At 37.5% G+C, this 22,180-nt stretch overlaps 2 protein-coding genes across 3 annotated transcripts in view; one reads left to right on the top strand and one right to left on the bottom strand.

The window, feature by feature from the left end:
* Positions 1–22,180, bottom strand: part of LOC126335357 (cilium assembly protein DZIP1-like) — a 249,019-nt gene that overhangs the window by 193,797 nt on the left and 33,042 nt on the right. For both annotated transcript variants that reach the window (XM_049998546.1, XM_049998547.1), the window contains 2 exons: positions 17,949–18,083; positions 4,198–4,299 (listed from right to left, as the gene is read on the bottom strand). In XM_049998546.1, coding sequence (XP_049854503.1) covers positions 4,198–4,299; positions 17,949–18,083 — 237 coding nt within the window. The remainder of the gene's footprint in view (positions 1–4,197; positions 4,300–17,948; positions 18,084–22,180) is intronic.
* LOC126335358 (dihydrofolate reductase-like) lies at positions 5,411–6,581 on the top strand. Its single transcript, XM_049998548.1, has 2 exons — positions 5,411–5,553; positions 5,923–6,581. Exon 2 carries the CDS (start codon positions 5,956–5,958, stop codon positions 6,550–6,552), a length of 597 nt encoding a protein of 198 aa, XP_049854505.1. The 5' UTR covers positions 5,411–5,553; positions 5,923–5,955; the 3' UTR covers positions 6,553–6,581.

The raw sequence follows: 22,180 nt of genomic DNA, 5'->3' as shown, positions 1-22,180 counted from the left end.
AGCATCAATCTCATCATTTGATAGCCACACTTTGTACACTGATCGGCTAAAACATTATGAACAATTGCTTAGTAGCATACTGATCCCACTTTGGAATGCAAGACAGCAGTGATTCTAGCTAATATGGATTTGACAAGCCCTTGATAGATTTCCAAGGGTTATGTGGCGTCAGATGTCTACACACAGGTCACACTAGTCACGTAATTTATGGACTGAAGGTCCCCAATATATGCCACATTTTCCAATAAGTTTCAAATGATGCAAAGTTGGTGGCCAAGAAATCAATGTGAGTTTATCATCACATTACTCAAACCACTTTAGCACAATTCTGGGTTATGTGGAGTTATCTTGCTGGACGATGCTGTTGCTGTTGGGGAAGAATCCTTCATGAATGCACGCAGGTGATCCATAATGTCCACACAATCCACAGTTGTCATGGTGCCTTCGATTACCACCACAAGTGCAATGGAACCCCACGTCAACTTCCAACACACTCTGATACTGCTTGCACTTACCTACATGCATGTCAGGCATTTACCTAGATGATGACAAAACCATTAAAGTGGTGTCACAAGTAATGGTATTCACCCGGCCAGACATGTTTCCACTGATTCACAGTCCAATCTTGATGATTCTGTATCCTCTACAATCATCACTGACAGTGTCATAACATCAACATGGGAACACTTAGGAGCCAATGTTGAACTTGAGCCTGCATCAGCACTGTGCCTGCACCATCATTATACTCAGCCACAGGTCGTTGCCTATTCTTCTTCCAGAGGTCGCAAGTGCCCGACCTCTACGTTATGTGACAAAGTGTGGATGCCCAATAATGTGTCACCCACTCTTTAATCACTTAAAGACTCTTTCCCTCTCATTCGTGCGGTAAGTCTCCGCTAAACTGCAGTTCTGGGTGACTTTCCCCAAATCTACCCCTCTTTTTAGACCTCTGCACAGTCCCTTTCCTTTATCCCTCTTCCTTCCCCTTCAACCCTTCTGCCTGACGAAGGAGCCACAGGTTATGAAATCTTGCCTAATTACAACCCTCTTTTATGTGTGTTTTCTGCCACCACTTGGTGAGCAGATCTTTTATCTATGCAATTAAATTATTTTGCAATTATATTACATTGTAGAAAATTGATTAATAGAGTTGACAGCATAGTCATGTTACCAAATTTTATCAGTACCTACTCACTTCTAATGTAGATGCAGTCTTACAGTTAGAGATACAACATACAAATGTGATGATGACAAGCATATTATGTTACATTATTTTTAGGGTTTGACACGTATTAAAGCACAATTAGTTCCATTTTATAATAGCCATATTGTCAAAACTGCAATAGTGGGTTGTTAAAATAAAGAATTTTACCATCAAAGGTAAACATGATGTTATTTTACAAAGTTTTGCGTGACTTTGAAACCCAGCTATGAGAAGCTAATATTTCTATTAACATTAACTGCTGTGTAGGATAGCCCACTGTCCTACATCCATTCATACACTAGGTCCTTTCTTGCCCTAACTAAAGCAAAACATATGTGGTCAGTGCAAATTTTAATAGAAATGCAGATCTCTAATAAAAGGCCAACAAGTTTTAGGACTTATATCTTCTGTGTTCCCTTTCCTATTAGTAATTAAAGGTCTTACAATCTTTTTTACAATCACCACATATAATTTTCTTAAACAAACACTATGTAAATAATTCTCCAAGTATTACATTCACCATATTATACTGTCTTTCTTGTTATTCCATTTTTCTGAGATGTTTCTATTGTTCTGTGTTCTGAACTGGGGGAACTATGCAGAAGTTTTTAGATTCTTTTAAGTTATTTATGTCTTCCATAGGATCACTGGCACCATCTGCTTTCATCCAACCTATGAACTGTCTTACCCAGACAGTTATAGAGGGAGTTGCAGTTTATTAGACTGCAAATAATGATACAACTTCACATTTTTCACATACACAAAGAAATAATAACAGACGAAATCCTAGAACTGATTGATATTGAACCTTCGACCTCTAGGTTTGCAGTCCAGTACTGAGCAAACAACATTAGTGTTCTTGTTTTTATATGCTTTTGAAAGTAGAAGTACAGTATAAAATCACAGAATAAAATGTAGTTCCCCGTAATACCAATTTTGTACAAAATTTGGTTATAAACAAAGTTTTAAGCTCCCCCTCCACCAGCAACAAATGAAACCAGTCCCCCGAGTGTGCCACAAAAAGCTGTCTGTGGGAGAAACTTAGTGATCTCAAATCCACACCACAGTATTTAAGAACAAGTTAGTTTGTAAGAAAAAAAATTACTACATCAAGAAAGGGCTTAAAGTCATGAGCTGGACAGTACAGATATTTTAAATGACAAAAAAATCCTATCTGGGATGGTTAGCCACTAACAACTTTCAGACTTATATGACAGTAGTACTGCACAATTCTGATGAACGTGATGCAGATAGCCAAGCAAATTTGTTATGATAGACACACCTGGCTACAAAAGAAAACAGCATGTGGTATATTGAAAGAGGAGACAGGTAAAACCAAAAAGGAGAAGCAGCACACCACTTCAAGAGAAAATCATTCACTGACAACGTCTGTAGTGGAGAAATTAATTTTCATAAATACTTTATCTCTGGTACTAACAACACAAAGTTGCTAACTTCAATAAATAATGCTGAGAAAATCTCAACTCACCATTACAATAACTTTATCACCATCAGTATGGCACACTTCATGAGAAAAAGAAAAATCCACCTTCAAATCTTTTGATCTTCACCACTGTAGCTATTCTGATAAATATTAACAAAATTAATTAAATGGTGTGCCTGTGAGTTTAATAAGGTCTTAAGTTATTTATGTAACCAATCATTTATATAAGCTGAACATTACCTGATAAGCCAAGTCACACAGCAGTTAAGCTTCTGTAAAAGGAAAAATACACACCACTAAACTTTTGCCTGCATCTCAAAAATTTTAGAAAAGATTATGCCAAAGTAGTTTCTTATGCACCTGAAAAGAGGTACTATATTTTCAATGTCATAGTTTGGATTTTGAAGAGTTCTTACATTGAGAACACAATTTCATGAAATGAGAATTTTTTTCAACTCATCAGATAATAAATTACAAGCTACCAGTATTTTCTGTGACTTGTCAAAGGTGTTTGACTGCATAATTACAAAAAATAATTCATTTTTACTATGTTAGAATAGCATTCCATGATAGACATTCTGCAGAATGGTTCAAGATTTTTCTAACAAAAAAAAAAGGACATTAATATGAAAGAGCAATAAGTATGTTATGTAGTCATATGACTGGAAAGTAATTGTGTGTGGTGCACCCATGCTTCAATCTTGATACTTCTAACCGTTGTGTCTATTAATGATCTTTCAAAAGTTGCTCCACAAAATTTCAAATTTGGTTTACCTGAAGACAACAAACATATCCTCAGAAATATTAAGCGAAATGCAGATTTAAAAAGGAGAGCTCATTAAATTTCAAAAAGAATCAGATCCTGTAAGAGATCTCGAACCAATGTAAGCACCACATGGAAAGAGATTAACAATATTCACATCATGGGATTACAGATTTACAAATTCAGTTAGTAGGGGAACTACTGACTGGGAAGGAAGATTAGGATAACCCCCATGCGCGCGCGCCCACACACACACACACACACACACACACACACACACACACACACACACACAAAGAGGACCACTTTACTTTACTATGAATCTTTAGAAACAACAGCAAGCACAATAAGTCTTGCATAAAATATATATCAATCGTTATACATTTTTTACATGTTCCACACACATAAAGCTCTCCCCATTATTGGTTTATGGAATAAAGCAAACATCTAATGTCCTAAAGTGTTGGTGAAAATAGCACACCTTTACCAGCAGGTAAGGCTGCAATAATTATAGAAAATAATTAATTCGCTAGTAAAAACACACTGCTGACAGCTTGTTCAAAATTTTTATACCTTCAAATGACATATTTTTTCTTGACAACAATCAAGAAGCAAATGGGTAAACAAGTCCCTTGTAAAGTTATGGTTAGTTGCAGCTTTTTAAAGTGGATGATGTTCGAACAGAAAAGTATAATTTATATGTTTTAATAATAAAACAAGCTGAAAAATATTAGTAATAACACCTTTGATAAGAAGTTGTAATGCAGTAAAAAAAAAGGCACACACCTGTGCATTAAGTAAATCTTCCAGATATTTAATTTTTTTCTCTTGTTCCTGTGTTACCTCATGAAGTGCTTTAATTTCCATAGGAGATGCTGCAGTTGTTTTCTGTGAACAACAAAGGGTTTACATGAGACTAATTCCAAGTCAAGAAGGTTGCTATCTAACCAACACATGCCTATCTATTGCAGCAGCAGTCTGAAAACTTAAAGAAAAAAAACAGTAACTTTGATATCCTATTTTGTGTTGGGCTTCTATCATTATCAAACTGCGCATTTCCGCAACAAAGTGTTTTGTAAAATAAACAGTTGCTAGATAAAATAAAGTCATGTCAAAATAATGAATATTATTTAGTCCAGGAAAGTAAAAGAGAGGTAGAGGAAAGGCAATTTGTAAGGGGTCAAAAAGCAGCTCATGTAATTAAAGTTATACTGTTCTGATTTAATGAATCTAAAAGTATAAAACACAATATAATTATTTTTTATTTTTTATTACAGCTTATCAGATCTATTCCATTTCAACTGCAGCTTCCTACAATTATATTCTAATGTTAATGCAAATAGAGAATTTGACACACATTTCACAGAAATGAAACTAATACCCAAGATTCACCTATACAAACAAACAAAAAACACCATTACTAATACTACCAAAACCACATAAATTAGCAGTCTGGAGGAAATCAATGTTTTTATGCAGGGCAATACACTGATACTTTCACCAGATGCTGGCCACTGCTCCAAGCTGTGGAGCAGTCAGAGGAGTCTCCTTAACTGTACAAGCAATGATACTGGACAGTACACTGATACTTTCACCAAATGTTGGCCATTGCTCCAGGCAGTCAGAGGAGTATCTTTAACTGTAGAAGCAATGGAAATTTCCTCCAGCTTAAGAAAAAAAATTTTCTTCCAGTATATTAAGCTAGAAGCAAATACAAGAACTCATAACCTCTGTATGACAAAATTCTTAACAAACTACAAGTTTGGATTAATGAACATTCTGCACCTAAAATAATGTTTACTGGTCACACAGACCTCTAAGAATAGTATCTATTCAAACAGCAAACCTGGGTAAATAACTTCAAAAGTAATTTCAAAGGCATTAGAATTAGGTATTAAACAGCCTAACTGAACTCAATGTTTTTAAGATGAGTAGTACACCAGGACTTTGCCACATAGTAAATGTAAGAAACCAGTTATGTAACCGATTCACATGGCAGTCCCAAACAGGCTGGAAGTGTAGATTCTCAACAAGATTTGGAAGCCCTTATATCAACTGTGAAACATTTATTCCCAGCTGAAGAAAGTAACAGAAAATTAACTGGAAAAAACTACAGATTAAGAAGAGAGAACATTAAAGCAGGTAAGCATCCTGTATAAAAATATTTGCCAAAAGTAAATAAATAATTTTGGAATGAAAACAAATTAATTATAAGATTATTAACAATAATTAAATCACTTGGCTTGCTCATCATTTCACCAAATACAACTATATTAATAAATACAATGAAATAATTTATCAGTACAAGTGAGGTCTCTCAATACATAATGAAATTTGTATTTTTGTTAATAATGGCATTTAAATAACTGAATTCTCAAATATAGTGTTATATATTAAGTATATTGTATATTGACAGAAATACTTTTACAAGTATAATAAACTAAGTACATATTACACATTTATTATGCCTACAGGACATTACACTAATATTTTGTAACATATTTTTCACAGACATACAGAAGTTTTGTCACCATCAGCATCAATATGGAGAAATCTGTTAAGTTAGACCTTATAGCAGCTGCTGATAGAAATATGGGTATTGGACAAAAGAATATGCTGCCATGGAAGCTTACTTCTGAGTTCAAGTATTTTCTCAAAATCACAAAACCACCACAAGGACAAAGGAATGTCATAATAGTTGGGCACAGAACATGGGAAACAATGGGAGAAGTGGCTACACGTCCCTTTCCTGGAGCAATGAACATAGTTATTAGCAGGTCCATGACTAGTGTTCCTTCTGATATATCTGACACAGTAGTGTGCAGTTCATTGGATGATGCAATTAATTTCATCAAGAACCTCCAGCCTCAACCATACAGAGTGTGGGTATTGGGTGGAGCTCAGATATACAAACTTTGCTTGCTGTCACCTTATTTTCATCGTCTGTATCTCACACGGATCAATCGAGTATATCATTGTGATGCATTTTTCCCTGAAGAATTCAAAGGAGAAGAATATGTGAGGGTTCAGGACCCAGATGTCCCACAAGGTATGCAGACTGACGAGTTTGATGGAACACAGTTTGAAATTTATGTTTATGAAAGACATATACAAGAACATCTAGCAAAAAAGAAATTGTGAAAGAAATAAAAAAGTGAAAAGTAAAATCACAGCCTCTATCAACCAAAAACCACAAATAAAACAGAAAGAAACTTCCACATGGGAAAAATATATTAAAAACAAAGATTCCAAGACTTACCAAGCGGGAAAGCGCCGGCAGACAGGCACATGAACAAAACACACAAACACACACACAGAATTACTAGCTTTCGCAACCGATGGTTGCTTCTTCAGGAACCCACATCCTTTCGTCTTTCCCTATCCTTCCTGAAGAAGCAACCATCGGTTGCGAAAGCTAGTAATTCTGTGTGTGTGTTTGTGTGTTTTGTTCAAGTGCCTGTCTGCCGGCGCTTTCCCGCTTGGTAAGTCTTGGAATCTTTGTTTTTAATATAAAAACCACAAATAAATTTACTTTCTCATATTATATGTGCATTTTTTACTATCAAACATAAAAACTGAAAGAAATAACACTTTCTGTCAATATAGACTTCATAATTATTGTATAAGCTTGCATTATATCATAATTATTGTGTAACTTTGTATTATAGTTTTCCAGTGTAATATGTTGTATCCACCTGTTAGTGCTTAAGATGTCATAAGGACCAACAATAGAAACACCAAGAACACAATCTTTAATTCTGGTTGAAGTATTTTGTAACTTTACAACTGATTTCTTATTCTTTCTACACATCTGTTCACTGGTCACCATTTCCTCCTATATTTGAGGAGTGTAATCTAGCCCTGTACAAGCATTTATTCTATCCTCTATTTCTTATCAATATACACTTTTAATTTAGGAATGTAACATCAAAGTAGTGTACATTTTTATACACAATGGTTAAGACAGTCTTGTCCAAACAAATATCATGTTCTTTCCTAGAGAACAATTGGTGACTGCTGTAGTACAATTAGAAAGAATCTATGCTTTTTAACCACAAATCCTATAATGGTACGTATACCGTGACAGTAGAGATAGAATTCTGAGAAAAAGGTTGCAAATTGATGCCCCAAAATTTTTCAGTTTATTATTATCTAGATAAGAATATCTTTAAATTCCATGTTTTAAAAAAATGAAGAAGACGCTTACTGTACTTTACTTCTCATTTAGTGTTTTCAATGGTTCTATTCCTGGCATTCCCTAAACCCATATTCATGGTACAGTATAATGAAACGTGTTACTTCTCTTTACAGCACACACATTCTGCATTACATACAGAAAGTTGGCTGAAATTGATAGCAGCATAATTTTTGGGTAAAATGTAAGTGTGCTGAAATGATACACTAATGGCAAATGGAGGTAGTGTATTTGTCACAGCAGACAAGATGCTCAAATCCACCAAAATAGAAATTGAAGCGGCATGCAAAATTGTTTGGGCAAGTGTATCAGGTGTGGGCATAAAATGGTAATTGGATCCTTCTATCACCCACAAGACTACCTTCCTAATGTAACAGGAAACTTTAGAGAAAACCTCAGTTCACTTGCATGTAAATTTCCCAATCATACTGTAATCATCAGTGGAAACTTTAATCATCCAAAAATCAAATGGGAAAATTACAGTTTTGTTAGTGGCGTGCTTGACAAGACATCCTGTGAAACATTACTAAATGCCTTCTCTGAAAACTAACTAGAGCAGATAGTTCAGAGCCCCACTCATCATGGAAATACAGTGGCCCTAACAGCAACAGACAGACCTGGCCTTTCCAAGGATGTCCTTGTCAAAGTGACCATGACCCAATTGTGGCAACCATGATTACCAAAGCAGAAAGGTCAAACAGAAGGGGCAGACATATAAAAACAGATCAGGTGTGTGGCCATGGGAATTAGAATGACTCCTTCCTATGCCAAACCTTTTCATGGGTCACTAGGAGAGGGCTTTCCTGAGATCCATAAGTCTTCAGCCTCTGCTTTGGTTTAGATACATCAATGACATTTTTACCATATGGGCTCATGCTGAGTCTGAACTGTTAAAATTCCTCGACATTCTGAATACCATCTCCATCTCCCAATTAAATTTCACATGGTGCTATTCCGAATCCCGTGCCATTTTCCTTGATGTTGATCTCGTTCTCACCAAAGGCCAGCTACACACTTCCGTCCACATTAAACCTACCAGCAACAGTACTTACATTGTGACAGTTGCCGTCCTTTCCATGTCAGACATTTCCTCCCACACAGCCTTGGCATTCTAGGTAAACATATTTGTTCAGATCCAGATTCTTTACAGCAATACACCACCATTCTCATCGCAGCCTTCACTGCACATAATTAACCTATCAGCCTAGTACAAAAACAGATTTCCCGGGCCATTACATCCAATCCTGGTACTACTGATCCCAACAAAAACCATCTTTGGAGCACACTGCTGGTAACTCAGTATTATTCTGGTATGGAATGTATTGATCAGCTACTTTGACAGGTCCCCGACTTTCTAAAATCATGCGCTGAAATGAGATCCATTCTATCTGAAATTTTGCCCACAAAACCTAGAACAGCTTTTTGTTGCTCTTCCAATCTCCGCAATATTGTTGTCAAACCCTATGCTCCTCCTTCACCCATCTCCCTACCCTATGGCTCCTACCCCTGTGACCATCCCCACTGCAACACTTGACCTATGCACCCTCCTACCACCACTTAAAGGGGCCCTGCAACTGGCAAAACATATACTATCAAAGGGAGGGCCATCTGTGAAACAACACGGCATACCAGTTGATATGTAAACACTGTTCAGCCTTTTACATCGGTATGACTACTGCCAAATTGTCAATTAGGATGAATGGACATAGGCAGAGGGTGTATACTAGCAACACACAATATCCAGTTGCAGAGCACGCTCTACAACATAAGAATCATCATCTCAGCACCTGATTCACCACACATGCCATCTGGATTCTTCCGCCAGACACCTGTTTCTCAGAACTCTGTAGGTGGGAGCTAGTACTACATGTTCTTGGTTCTCGTCATCCACCTGGCCTTAATTTATGTTAATTTCTTCTGTCTCGGCATTTCTTCACATTAACTACTCTTTGCTTCACTACATTTTTGTTTTCTACATCTTTCATTGTCTTACCCACCCATTTTTTACTGCCCCTTTCCCATCTCTGTTACATACAATGCACTCTGCTTTTAACTTCTAGTAATTCATGCATGACATTTAAGCAGTAATCTCTGTATTGAATATTACCCTGTCTTCCACCTTTAAGCTCCCAGGTTTTCAAATCTTTTCTGATGCAGTCCCCAGCAATCAGTTTTTCACTTCTCATACTCTGTGGTAAGTCTCCCCTGACCCACGGTTCTGAGTGACTTTCCCAAAACTTACCCCTTTTCCTAGACCTCTCCAGTCCTTTTCCTTACCCCTCTTCCTTCCCCTTCAATTCTTTTGCCTGAAGAAGGAGCCACTAGCTCTGAATACTTGCCTAATTACAACCTCCTTTACATGTGTGTTCTGCTGCTGCTGCTGCTGCTGCTGCTCGGTGAGTAGCTTTTTATCTATCCAATTAAATTATTTTGTCAAAACAAGAAGAAAGATGTATATATCCAGTAAACTTGAGCATATACTGGAACTATGGCTCAAGTTCAAAGAAATAGTTGTCCATGCATGGAGAGATAATTGCCCAGTAGAACAGCTCATATTGGGAAGGACCCTCCAGGTATACAATCACCATAAAAAGCTTCTAAAGAATGAGAGACTACTGGATAATAGGTGTAGGACAAAGCATAGAGCTGTAGATAGAGAGATGCTGAATGAAATTTGTTTGGCTGTCAAGAGAGCAATGTATAAGGCCTTCAATGACAACAATAGCAGAATATCATCAAATGATCTTTCACAAAACCCAAGAAATTCTGGTCATGTATAAAGGTTGTTAGTGGCACCACAGTTAGTGTCCAGTCACTCACGAACTAGACAGAAATGAACTTGAGGGTAACAAAGCAAATGCTGAAATGTTTAACTCTGTTTTCAAATGTTTCTGTAAAAAAAAACCAGGAGAATTGCCCCAATTTAATTCCTGATACCACTGAAGACATGAGTGAAATCAATATTAGTGTCAGTGTGTTGAGAAACAATTAAATTCATTAAAATTGAACAAAGATCTCCAGGACATAGTGGGATCCCTATCAGATTCTACACCCAACTCGAGGCTGAATTAGCCACTGTTCTAACTGTAATCTAACATACATCCCTTGAACAAAAAACAATGCCCAGTAGAAGAAGGATGAAAGCAAATGTCCCACCAGTTTACAAGAAGGATAGTAGAAGTTATCCACAAAATTATGATCCAATATTCTTGACACTGATTTGTTGTAGGATCTTAAAACATATTCTGAGCTCAAACATATAAGGCATCTTGAAGAGAATTACCTCATCCATGCTAACCAGCATGGATTCTCAAAACATCAATCATGCAGAAGTCAACTCACACTTTTCTCACATGACATACTGAAAGCTTTGGATCAAGGCAATCAGGTAGATGCTGTATTTCTTGTTTTACAAAAAACATTTGCCACAGTACCACATCTATGCTTATTGCAATCAAGCAAAATTTGTGACGGGACTGAGAACTTTTTGGTAGGGAGAATGCAGCATGTTTATCTTGGTTGTAGAGTCATCATCAGATGCAGAAGTAACTTCGCGTGTGCCCCAGGGAAGTGTGTTGGGACCCTTGCCATTCATTTTTTACATTACTGACCTAGGAGATAATATTAATAGTAACCTCACACTTTTGCAGATAATGCAGTTATCTACAGTAAAGTACTGTCTCAAATAAAGGTGCATAAATGTTGTCAGATCTTGATAAGATTTCAAAGTGGTGCAAAGACCGACAACTTACTTAAAATGTTCAGAAATGTTACGCTATGCACTTCACAAAATGAAAAACAGTACCTTATGTTTATAACATCAACCTGTCACAATTGGAATTGGCCAACTCCTACAAATACCTGGGTGTAACACTTTCTAGGGATATAAAACACAATTGTCACATAGTCAGTTGTGGGCAAAGCAGGTGATAGACTTTGGTTTATTGATAGAATCCTGGAGAAGTGCAATCAGTCTACAAATGAAATTGCTTACATGTCACTCGTGTGACCTGTTCTGGAATATTGCTCAATGTATGGGACTCAAACAAAATAGGACTAACAGGGGATACTGAACACAAACAAAGAAGGGCAGCACGAATGGTCACAGGTTTGTTTGACACAGGGCAGAGTGTCACAGAGATTCCAAAGAAACTGAACTGGCAGACTCTTGAAGATAGATGTAAACTATCCCGAGAAAGCTACTTACTAAGTTTCAACAACTGACTTTAGATGATGGTTCTATGAATACACTGCAATGCCTAACTTATCACTCACACGGGCTCTGTGAGGACAAGATTTGATTAATTAGAGCATGCAAAGAGGCGTTTAAACAATCATTCTTTCTGCACTCAATACATGAATGGAACAGGAAGAAACCCTAATAACTGGTACAATGTGGTGTATCATCTGTCAAGCACTTCACAGTAGTTTGCAGAGTACAGATATAGGTGTAGAAACCTTTAAACTAGGAAAAAATGGGGTTTTCAAACTATTTTAGTTTCAAAAATGACAGCATCTGATAGACACATTGCACTGGTGAGTTACTGGGACCCTGATGTATGGTACACACACACATTCATAAACATATTTAATATTTCATCAAGCTCATGTGAGTTTTTACAAATAGTATTTCCTGTGTGTGTGTGTGTGTGTGTGTGTTTTTTTTTTTTTTTTTGCCTATATATATATATATATATATATAGTCTCTATCAAACTTTTGTTTATCACCTTCACACAGCAAAGAAAGCACAAAAATTGCAATTTAATACTGCAGAGTCACTGTTATGATTTCTCCCCAGGTCAATGCAGTTGTTTCACTGTGTAGATGTGTGAAAATTCATTGCCTGGCATACTTCAGAAAAGGGAAAGTCTATTGATTATCCTCTTGTTTTAAAAGAAATCTGGTTAATTTTGATAAGGTTAAAAGACGTTCCATCAGGAGCAGCTTTCTTGAACTGAAATCACAACTCCATCAATTAGCAGTAACAACTGTCCTGCCACCTGTTTCAAATTGTTCTTAGAACAATATGTAAATGGATGACTACACAGAATATTTGGCATTTGCGATATTAAACAGATGGCTTAAGCTAAGACTGAGCATTTCTTTGAAAGTCAAATGTAACTACTATTGTGTTGTAACCTGACACAAAAGAAGCAGGTAACTGCTATGAATCATGTCAAAAACAATGTCATTGCTAAATCAATGGTTAAAGAACCAGAAAAGAGAAAGTGTTATGACTGCAAGTACCATGAACTCAATTTATTACAGATAACAAAACCAGAATTGCCTTAAACAGCAACACAATCACACACATCTCAAAGGCAGAATCCATGTTCAGAAAAGTGAGTTCTCTGATACGAGATACAAACTGCAACAGCATCCACAGGGCTGGGTATTTATTTCCTGAAGAGGGTCAACGACCATCCCATATGATGTATTAGCTATAAACCCTAGAGGTTTGGCAGTCATAAGCAGAACTTTGTGCTACACAAATAACACCACTACCACTCTCCAAATCTGTCTCCATATTGCTGAGGTGGTGGGATATTAGAACGACAACCACTAAAATGTACCTTACTTCATAGCATACATCCCAAATTTCACTTTATCCATTTTATAACACAGTGGCGTATACCAATTAAAATTTTAACATGTGTAGCTGTCTATAAAGAAAACACTCTCAAAATTAAAATGAAACCAAATGCCTAATTCCACACTTGTGAACTGATCGGCACAATTGCTCAACAAATATTATAGAAATGAATGGGAAGTTCAGTCTGCTTTCCCAACAACACAATGAGGACCACAGATCCAAATGCAGTGCCATCAACTTGACAGCGAGAGAGACACTGGTGCCATTTTGGCAATTAATAAAGGAGTTAATCCTACACCTTTGCTGCTGGACTTCCCTCTCTTTGAAATAATATGTGGCGTTAAATGAGCAGTTCACAAGTTAACCAGAAAAACAGAGGACAAAATACAGGTGAAACAAGTCATATCCCCACTTAAACAAAACCACCAATACCCAAAGTGAACAGGGGTAAGCATAATAACCTGATTGCACTATGCAATGAACAACATAGTGTGGTTCTTCCTGCTGATGAGAGTAGTTATAGAACACAATATGAAGATCTGCATGCTACTGGATGAGGATACCTACCACATGCTTCCATGTGACCCAACACTGTGAATAATGAAAATGACATCCAAATTTCATGCTAATCACGGGAAGAAAGTATCGTCAAGAACCTTCTTTCTCAGTGTCTACAACCTACTATGGCTTACGCTTTACTTAAGATCCACAAGGATTTTACATCCTTCCACCACCAATGGTTCACCAATGTACAAACTTGTGAAGCACTTCACTAGCCTTCTCATTCACATGTGGATTTCTTCATGCATAATATAAATAACTCTGAGGAATTACCAATCTTTGCAAAGTAGTACACTTCATTTAGTCGGCCATTGCCAAAGAGATCACTCATTACACACACTTGGCACAAGTTAAAGAGAGAATCAGGTATTGCTTTATAAGGTTCAATTTGATTTTGGGTGAACTATGGGGTGTTTATAAATTATTTATAAAGATGTAACCTTTAACTGTGACAAGGGTAAATCACTTACAGACAAGTTTGATACAGCATTGAATACAGTTTTATTCCAGCCAAACACTGTTATTTCCTGACATTCCCACTAGGCGACATGTGCAATTGAGTTATTTCAGTGGTCATAATGGAGTCATATAATGGTGCAGACAGTGTGCTGTGGTATTTATGACTGCATGGACCAAATCTGCTACTACAGCTCAGGGACAATTCAGGACTAAATATGACAAGCCACCACTTCAAAAACAATCTGTTATTAATTGGTACAACTGTTTCACAACAATGGGCCATGTATCACATAGGATGCTGGGTCTGCATCAGCCAGCAGCCAAGCTTGGCAGTCTTACATTCTTAGTCCAGGTAAATCAATGAGATGTGCTGCTTAGAACTGAATATGCCTAGTGTTACAGTGTGGGAGATATTATGGAAACACCTGTCACTTAAACCTTACAACTGGAACAGCTGCAAGCTTTAACAGAAAGTGACAAAGGAAAACAACCTGAATTTTGTGTAGAAATGTTTAACAAAATGCAGACTGAAGATGATTTTCTTAATAAAACTGTGTTCAGTGATGAAGCCATCTTTCAATATCTGTGGTAAAGTGAATCGGCATAACATTCGAATATGGGGTGGGAATAAATCGCATCACATAACGTTCGAATATGGGGTGGGAATAAACCGCATCACATAACTGAACACATACAGAAAGTCAAGTTCTGTAAATAGCATGTTGTACCTGGACGAGCTAGAACATTATCTAATGCCTCAATTACAACAGGATATGGACACAGAATTTATTTTCCAGCAAGATGGCATGCCACCACATTATCATAATGAAGCTGTCACGAATCTCAGTAGGAACGTGTCAGGTTGGATTGTATGTGGTGAAACAATGTCCTGGGCACCATGGTCACCTGATTTAACCACACTGGACTTCTGTGTATGTGGTTACATTAAAGACAGAATGTTTGTCCCTCTGTTTCCATGAAACGTTGACAAGCTACGAGAACAGACAACAAACAATTGCCCCCATATATCTAGGCTTGTTTCATAGGGTTTGGAAGGAAACTGATTACAGATGGGACATTTGTCATTCCAAATGGTGGCCACACTGAACATTTGTAAATAAAACTTGAGGATATACTGCAGTCAGTGCTGTATCAAACATTTCTATAAGTCATAAATAAAATAGAAAGAAACTTCCACATGGGAAAAATAGTATATTAAAAATGGCAGGATAAAATGTTCTTAATATATTTCTATAAGTCATTTACCTTTTTCACAATTAAATATTTCTTTTGTATAACTAATTTATAAACACCCTGTATATTACTTAGATCTCAAATAGCAATTAGTTTCCCTTCTATTTCCTGGGAGTGGCCTGGTGGGATAACTAAACCAAACTCTGACTGGACCCATCAAAACTACACCACAAGGCAAGATGCAAGGTTTGATCATCTGGCTACTCTACTGTAGCAAGAAATGTTCTGCTTTTAATGTAATGGGTAAAAATAATGTGACAATGAAATTTGCTCTTACACTGAAGGCATTGCCATTAACATCTTTTATCAGAGGAATTGAAGGGCACATCAGAAAACTGTCTGGTGATGCTGTTGCAGTAATAAGGCTCAAAGAAATTCGAGCACAAACAGATCTCATCCACAAAAAAGTAACATATCCTCCTCTGAGAGAACTCTTATTCATATCTCCGAAACAATTCTCAAACAGTTCTTCCTGCAAACAAAGCTAATGCCACTGTTTTGCTATGAAGAGACATTTACATAGAAAAGAGGTACAATTTGCTTGAGGATATGACATATTATAAGGCTGGCAAACATCCCACCAAAGAAAAACTGCTTCAATTCTGTACTCCAGCTCTTTATCCAAGGGATTTACCAAAAGACTGAAGGAACACAGCTCTGGGAGTCATAAATTATACAGTCCTCCCAAGGTCAACAAAGTTATACAAAAAAGTGGCTCAGAGGAAAAATCACATCAATATCTCAGCAGATTTTATTAGTGGGTTCAGTATTTTGAAACTTCAATAGCTCTGATTTTCTGGTTATCTTTGATGTCTCCTTGTTTGCTAAAGTACCTTTTGTTGACTATTTATCATCAATTAGCAGCAAGTCTGAGGCAGACATATTAGCATTATTTAAGCATGCACTAACTTCCACCAAGGTTTTATTTTATATTCAGTATTATAAACATATTGAAGGTGTCATCAAGGATAGCCCTATCTCTCTCACACTGTAGCTAATTTATTTATGCAGGATTTTGAAGAAAAAGCTCTCAACTCTGCAATTTTAAAACCATCAGTGTCATTGAGATTTGTTGATGGTACAGTCATAGTTTGGTCTCACGGTGAAGATAAATTGGTAGTGTTTCTTGACCATCACAAGTCCACCCATAAGAACATCAGGTTTGCCATGGAATGAGAGATGACTGGCTGTCTATGGTTTTGGGTGCATCAGTTCACCATGAGGAGGACAGGCTTTTAAAGCACTGTGTGTACTTTAAGTCCACCCATACCAGTTTGAATTTGGAGGTGTCCAGCTGCTACCATCCCTCATAAATTACGAGGGTACTTAAAACTTTATCCGTTAAGGCCCATATAGTGTACAACATTAACAGCCTACACGATGTACCAGTACAAATGGAAGAGGTATTTAGTAAAAATGGATATACAAAACATCAGATTAAGAGAGCTCTGCATGCAAACATGCCACATCAACCAAAGGGAGAGCAGGAAGAAAGAAATGTAAAGACTGCAGCCTTTCTATCATATGTGGGAAATGTTTCTTCAGATATTGCAAGAATAACAAAGAAGCACATAACAGATGTGATCTTCCACACACCAGACAGGGTGGCAGCTCTTTTGGGATCTCCGAAAGATGAGCTACTTTCACAGAAAACAGATATTTATGAAATTTCTCATCAGTTTGGCAAAAGCTACATAGGATAAACAATATACACTATACAATAACAGTGCATCGAACACCAGCAACACAGTGGCCTTCTACAGTTCAACAGTTCTGGAGTGGCTGAAAATTACATTTCCACAGGCTAGTCCTTGGATTACGGGAAAGTCAAAATTGTGGCCACAGCCTTATGCTATTGGGATTCATTGGTCAAGGAAGCAGTGAAACTACAAACAGAGGACAACCTGCTCAACAAAGGTGAGGGTTTCCTCTTCAACAAATCATGGAAAACACTCATTTCACATCTGCACTCTCAGAGGAATTATTGTTCTGCATATTTGGTGTCAAGCATTCCAACATCTCCCCTCCATTTTAATAATCAATCACATAATTTGTAAGCACTATGGATTTGCTGACTTGGCACTTGCTGTTTTATTCTTAGATGCATAAAGTTTTATGGATGACTTATGCTCTTGTGACAGTTGTATTATCCACGACACAAACACATTAACTCCACACTATGTTTGAATCAAGTGTTTTTAATTCAGTCACCAACACATATTTAAAATAGCTGTATGGTTATCAGCTAAAATATTGGAAAAAGAAACAATTATGTCTCAGATGCATGCTCACAAGATGATGATATATTCAGTCAACTGGGAAAATAGCAAGAAACACATCTCCAATTTACTTATTAAATGCAAACATACACTGTCTCCACTAATTTTCAATGATAAAAGTACTCATTTGTGTCATATAGCCGGAAAACTATTGAGAAAGAAACCAGAGTAAAACTTATGTTTTGTTATTGGTACCTCAATTTCAGCTTGCAAAATTTGTTGCAATTCTGCAAGTTCTTGTTTCTTATTAGTTTGGTTAACTTCTGCTAGTTTATCTTCAATTGCTTTTTCAAACTGTTTCACCATTCCATGGTACAAGACATTTTCTTCCTGGAAAATAATACTTTGTATATTTATGGACAAAACAGAGAGAGAGAGAGAGAGAGAGAGAGAGAGAGAGAGAGAGAGAGAGAGAGAGAGAGAGAGAGAGAGAGAGAGAGAGACTGGACACACAAGTAACTGATCTTAACATATTTTTACTATTCACTTAAAAAACACAACACTTTGTCTACTTCCTATGTAAATATCAATGAATAATCAGTTAGTAGTTTATAATGCAGGAAAAGACAGATTGCCACTTACTGTAAGAAGACACATTAAGTTGCACACAGACACAATTAAAAGACATTTTGTGGCGTCGCAACTAGTGCGAGCGCACAGTTTTCTATCAAATATTTACTGTGAAATGTAGACAGACTGTAAAGTAGCCATCAGATTAGCATATGTGCTGTAGCGGGCAGATTACCGGTGTCCGTTCGTCTGACGTCACGACCATATGGCATGTCTGTACCGTGAGAATGTAAGACCTGTGCGCTAACTAGCCGCGTGTATAACGTGGAACTTTCATCTTTAATAACTTCTAACTGAGGAACCTGAGGAAATTAAAAGTTAATATACTAGTTTCTGTTATGAATAAAAATAAGTCATCCAAATTTGAGCTTTGAAACCTGCATATTTTGGAAATTAGAAAAATCTTACAGAAAACGCAAATTTCTACAATTTTCGAGTCTAAATAAATACCATTATGTATAGATCACCTTCAGTGACCATCCAACTATGAAACAAAATCACCTTCCGTGCTTTTGTATTTATTTTGAGAATTTTACTTTTAGAAATTCACCTATAACTTTGTTAAAACCATAAATGTTTTGAATTTTTGTGAACAGTTATTTTATATGAGTAGGTGAGAGTGAATGAGTGTGCCTGAGTGAATGAAAGAGGGACATTCGCCATTCTTTGCAAGTGTATAAAATCTAGGTTGGAACTCGCAAGTGTTCAGACGATGTAACCGTGGGAACAGAGTCGCCAGTGGTTCCCCATCTTAGTGAATGTCGGATGTCCAAGAGTGTATGGTATTGTACAAGCAGCCAGAACGTTCGCGAGTATTTAAATAATTTCTGGAAATAAAGTAAAGTCTAGTTTTCCTTTCGGTTTGTTAAATTATACAGTAAATTTTGTGTAACAAGAAATCATGACGTAAATGATTCAGAAGTCATGACTGGTGCGTGCTAGATTTTGGCGCGAGGCGCACCCAAAGAGTTAATTCTGATTGGCTGTGTGATGTGTGAGCCAATGAGATGCGAGGACGGTTAGCAGACTAGGAGAGGGAGTCGCGAGTGGATGAGGGGTCGCGAAGGAACTGTGATCGAGAAGAGACATGCTTGATGTGTCCTCGCGAATAATGTGTAAAATGAAGTCATAAAACGGCTTCATCGGTTCGGTACTGTGCGATTTGAGACTGGAAGAGTCCAGTAACGCGTAGTGTGAGTTTGAGCGAGTTGTGACTTTTCGTTCCGCGAAAGACGCGAGTAACTTTAATAATTAAAAGCGTGGCGGTACTTCGTAAACTTTTACTAAGTGCTTATGGCGAGCATTAACGTTAAAAAACGAACTATTATTGAACATCGACTGCAAACGTGTATGTTAGAAAATCGTCTGTGTTGCAGTTAAGTAAATTCCGTAACTTTGAAAGCTAATTCTGGCGGGGTTTGAGTGTGGATAGAATTGTGAACTGAACTTTCTTCAAACGTAGATTAGCGGGCTGATGATCAGGCTTAAAGACAATAAAGAGCTTAAATAGAATTACCAACTTCGCGTTCTCGTTTGAGTAAACAATTACTACCATTCCAATAACTCAATTTATTTAGGAAGATTGCTCATAGATTGTATTTCAGCAAACATGTATCGCGGCCTCCGGTGAGCGGCTATTAAATTGCAGTTTCTTCAACACTGCTTTTCTGCAATTTTTCCAGTAGCTGCTATCAGGAGAGGCGAGTGCAGCAACTACCTAAGAAACGAGGTAGGTGGATTTTCTTTCAGGGAAAGGAAACTGCGCGATAAGAGCCTGACCCGTCGCAAGTGGTGCATCGGCCGGGAAATAAAAATAGTAAATTCCAGTGAATTTCAAAAAAAAAAAAAAGCAGTAGTGACAATTACCGGACAATACAGAAGTGCTCGCTATGTGTAGGAACTGTGTAGCGTACAAATTGATATCGCCACGTGAATAGGAAGGACAGTGAAAGTGTCCGTGAACTGTAATGTGTTGTACGGAACGGAAGAATTTTTCGGTGACTACGCGCCGATTGGAATAGCAGTCTACGACGGCGTCTGGCAGACGACGAGCTACGGAGACTACGCAGAGGCGACGACAGCAGTGGCAGTTGGCAGCGCTGATTCGAGCGGGGGCCCGGAAACTGGTACAGCATTGCAGTGTATGGTGAACGGACCCGCAGTTTCATCTAGCAGCAACGCAGCACGCCGAAGCACAAAGTTAAGTACAGTGCTTTTGAAAACTTTGTGTGTTTGTGGAGTCAAACTGAGAAAAATGGCTGAGTTTCAACCAAGTGACAAAAAGGCGGAACTAAGTTGTGATAGTGGGATGGAGACAGGGGAAAATGACCCCATGAATTTTAGTTTAGACGTGTCTCAACCCAATTTCAGTAGTAGTTTGACTGATTCATCCTATGTTAATTATAGTTTGGAGTCAGATCCAAATATGTCAGTGCCCAGTGAGTTACAGTTACCCATGCCGGTAGTTAATGTTAATAGGGACATTGTATCAGCAAATGAGGGGGCGAAGGATAATGTCGCCAGTATGCTGATGAATCTATTAACTAAGATGAACGTGTTGGATTCCAATATGTCAAGTAAGATGGATTCCAGTATGTCAAAAATGGAAACTAATATGTCAAGTAAAATGGATTCAAAAATGTCTAAATTAGGATCTGATTTAAGTAATGAGATGACTAAAATGGGCGCTGATTTAGATTCCAAAATATCCGATCTCAGAGACTGTTGGAGGCAAGATTTAGCAGTGCTCAGTAGTAAAGTAAATGTTGAAATACAGCAGGTTAAACTAGAATGTACAGAAAATATTGTTCAAGTGCAAAGTGAATTGACGACACGAATCGAACAGGTTACTGAGGATCAACAGCAATTTAAATCCCATGTTGATGCAGAATTAGATAAAGTATGTGAGCACATAAAAGTGGTAGAGAATTCCAATGGAATTAATCATGCCGCCTTAGAATGTAAAGTAAATGATACCAAAATTCGGTGTGAGAAACTTGGAGAGCAAGTTGTAAATAAGGTCAAAAATTTAGAGACTCACATAAGCCATTTCAGTGAAAGTGTGAATGAGCAACTTTGTGGGCATGAATGCAGACTAACCAAAGTAGAACAGTGTGTTTCTAACCATAGTGGTAGTATAATTTCCAGTGGAATAATTGAATCTACCGAGGTTGCGTATGTTACCCACAGACAGTTTTTAAAATTTGACCCAAGTAAGAACATGCACCCCAGAGAATTTTGGAACGATTTTGAAGACGTTTTGCCGAAAGTATGGAGCGATAAACAAAAGATAGGCTTTATCACTTCAAATTTGATGGGAGAGGCCAGAGTATGGGGGAATTTAGCCTCTGAAAAATACGCGAAATTGTCAGAATTTAAATTAGCGTTCTTTGAGGAATACTGGGGAAAGAGAAAGCAGATGGATGTTCTTAATCGGTTCTGGTCGGGAGAGAAGTATGACCCCAAGAGAGAGGGCATCAAACGATTTGTTCAAAGGTGGGTAACAACTCTGTCCTACCTTAGTAATAAGTTAGAAACAGAACAGATCATATTAGGGGTAGAAAATAAGCTACCGTGGAACTGGAAAACTAAGATCATATCTGCGCCCCGAGATAACATTGACAAGTTCGTACAGTATTTAGAAAGGGTTGAATCCGTCCAAAAAGAAGAAGAAAACATGAGGAGGGAGCATCACCCGCCTGCTAGGCAGAATGACAATCGCGCGGATGTAAACATTAATAGGATGGGTGTTCAGAGAGGCGGCGGATACCGTGGCAGTTCACGTGGTAGAGGAAGAACATATGTTAACAGGTTCAATGAACGCGAGCAGTATGACAGCGGCCGACAGATGTCAGGAG

Source organism: Schistocerca gregaria, chromosome 2 (assembly GCF_023897955.1).
Source record: "Schistocerca gregaria isolate iqSchGreg1 chromosome 2, iqSchGreg1.2, whole genome shotgun sequence".
Lineage (NCBI taxonomy): Eukaryota > Metazoa > Arthropoda > Insecta > Orthoptera > Acrididae > Schistocerca > Schistocerca gregaria.
The sequence above is the reverse complement of the archived record's forward strand: the minus strand, read 5'-3'. Positions and strand labels throughout refer to the sequence as shown.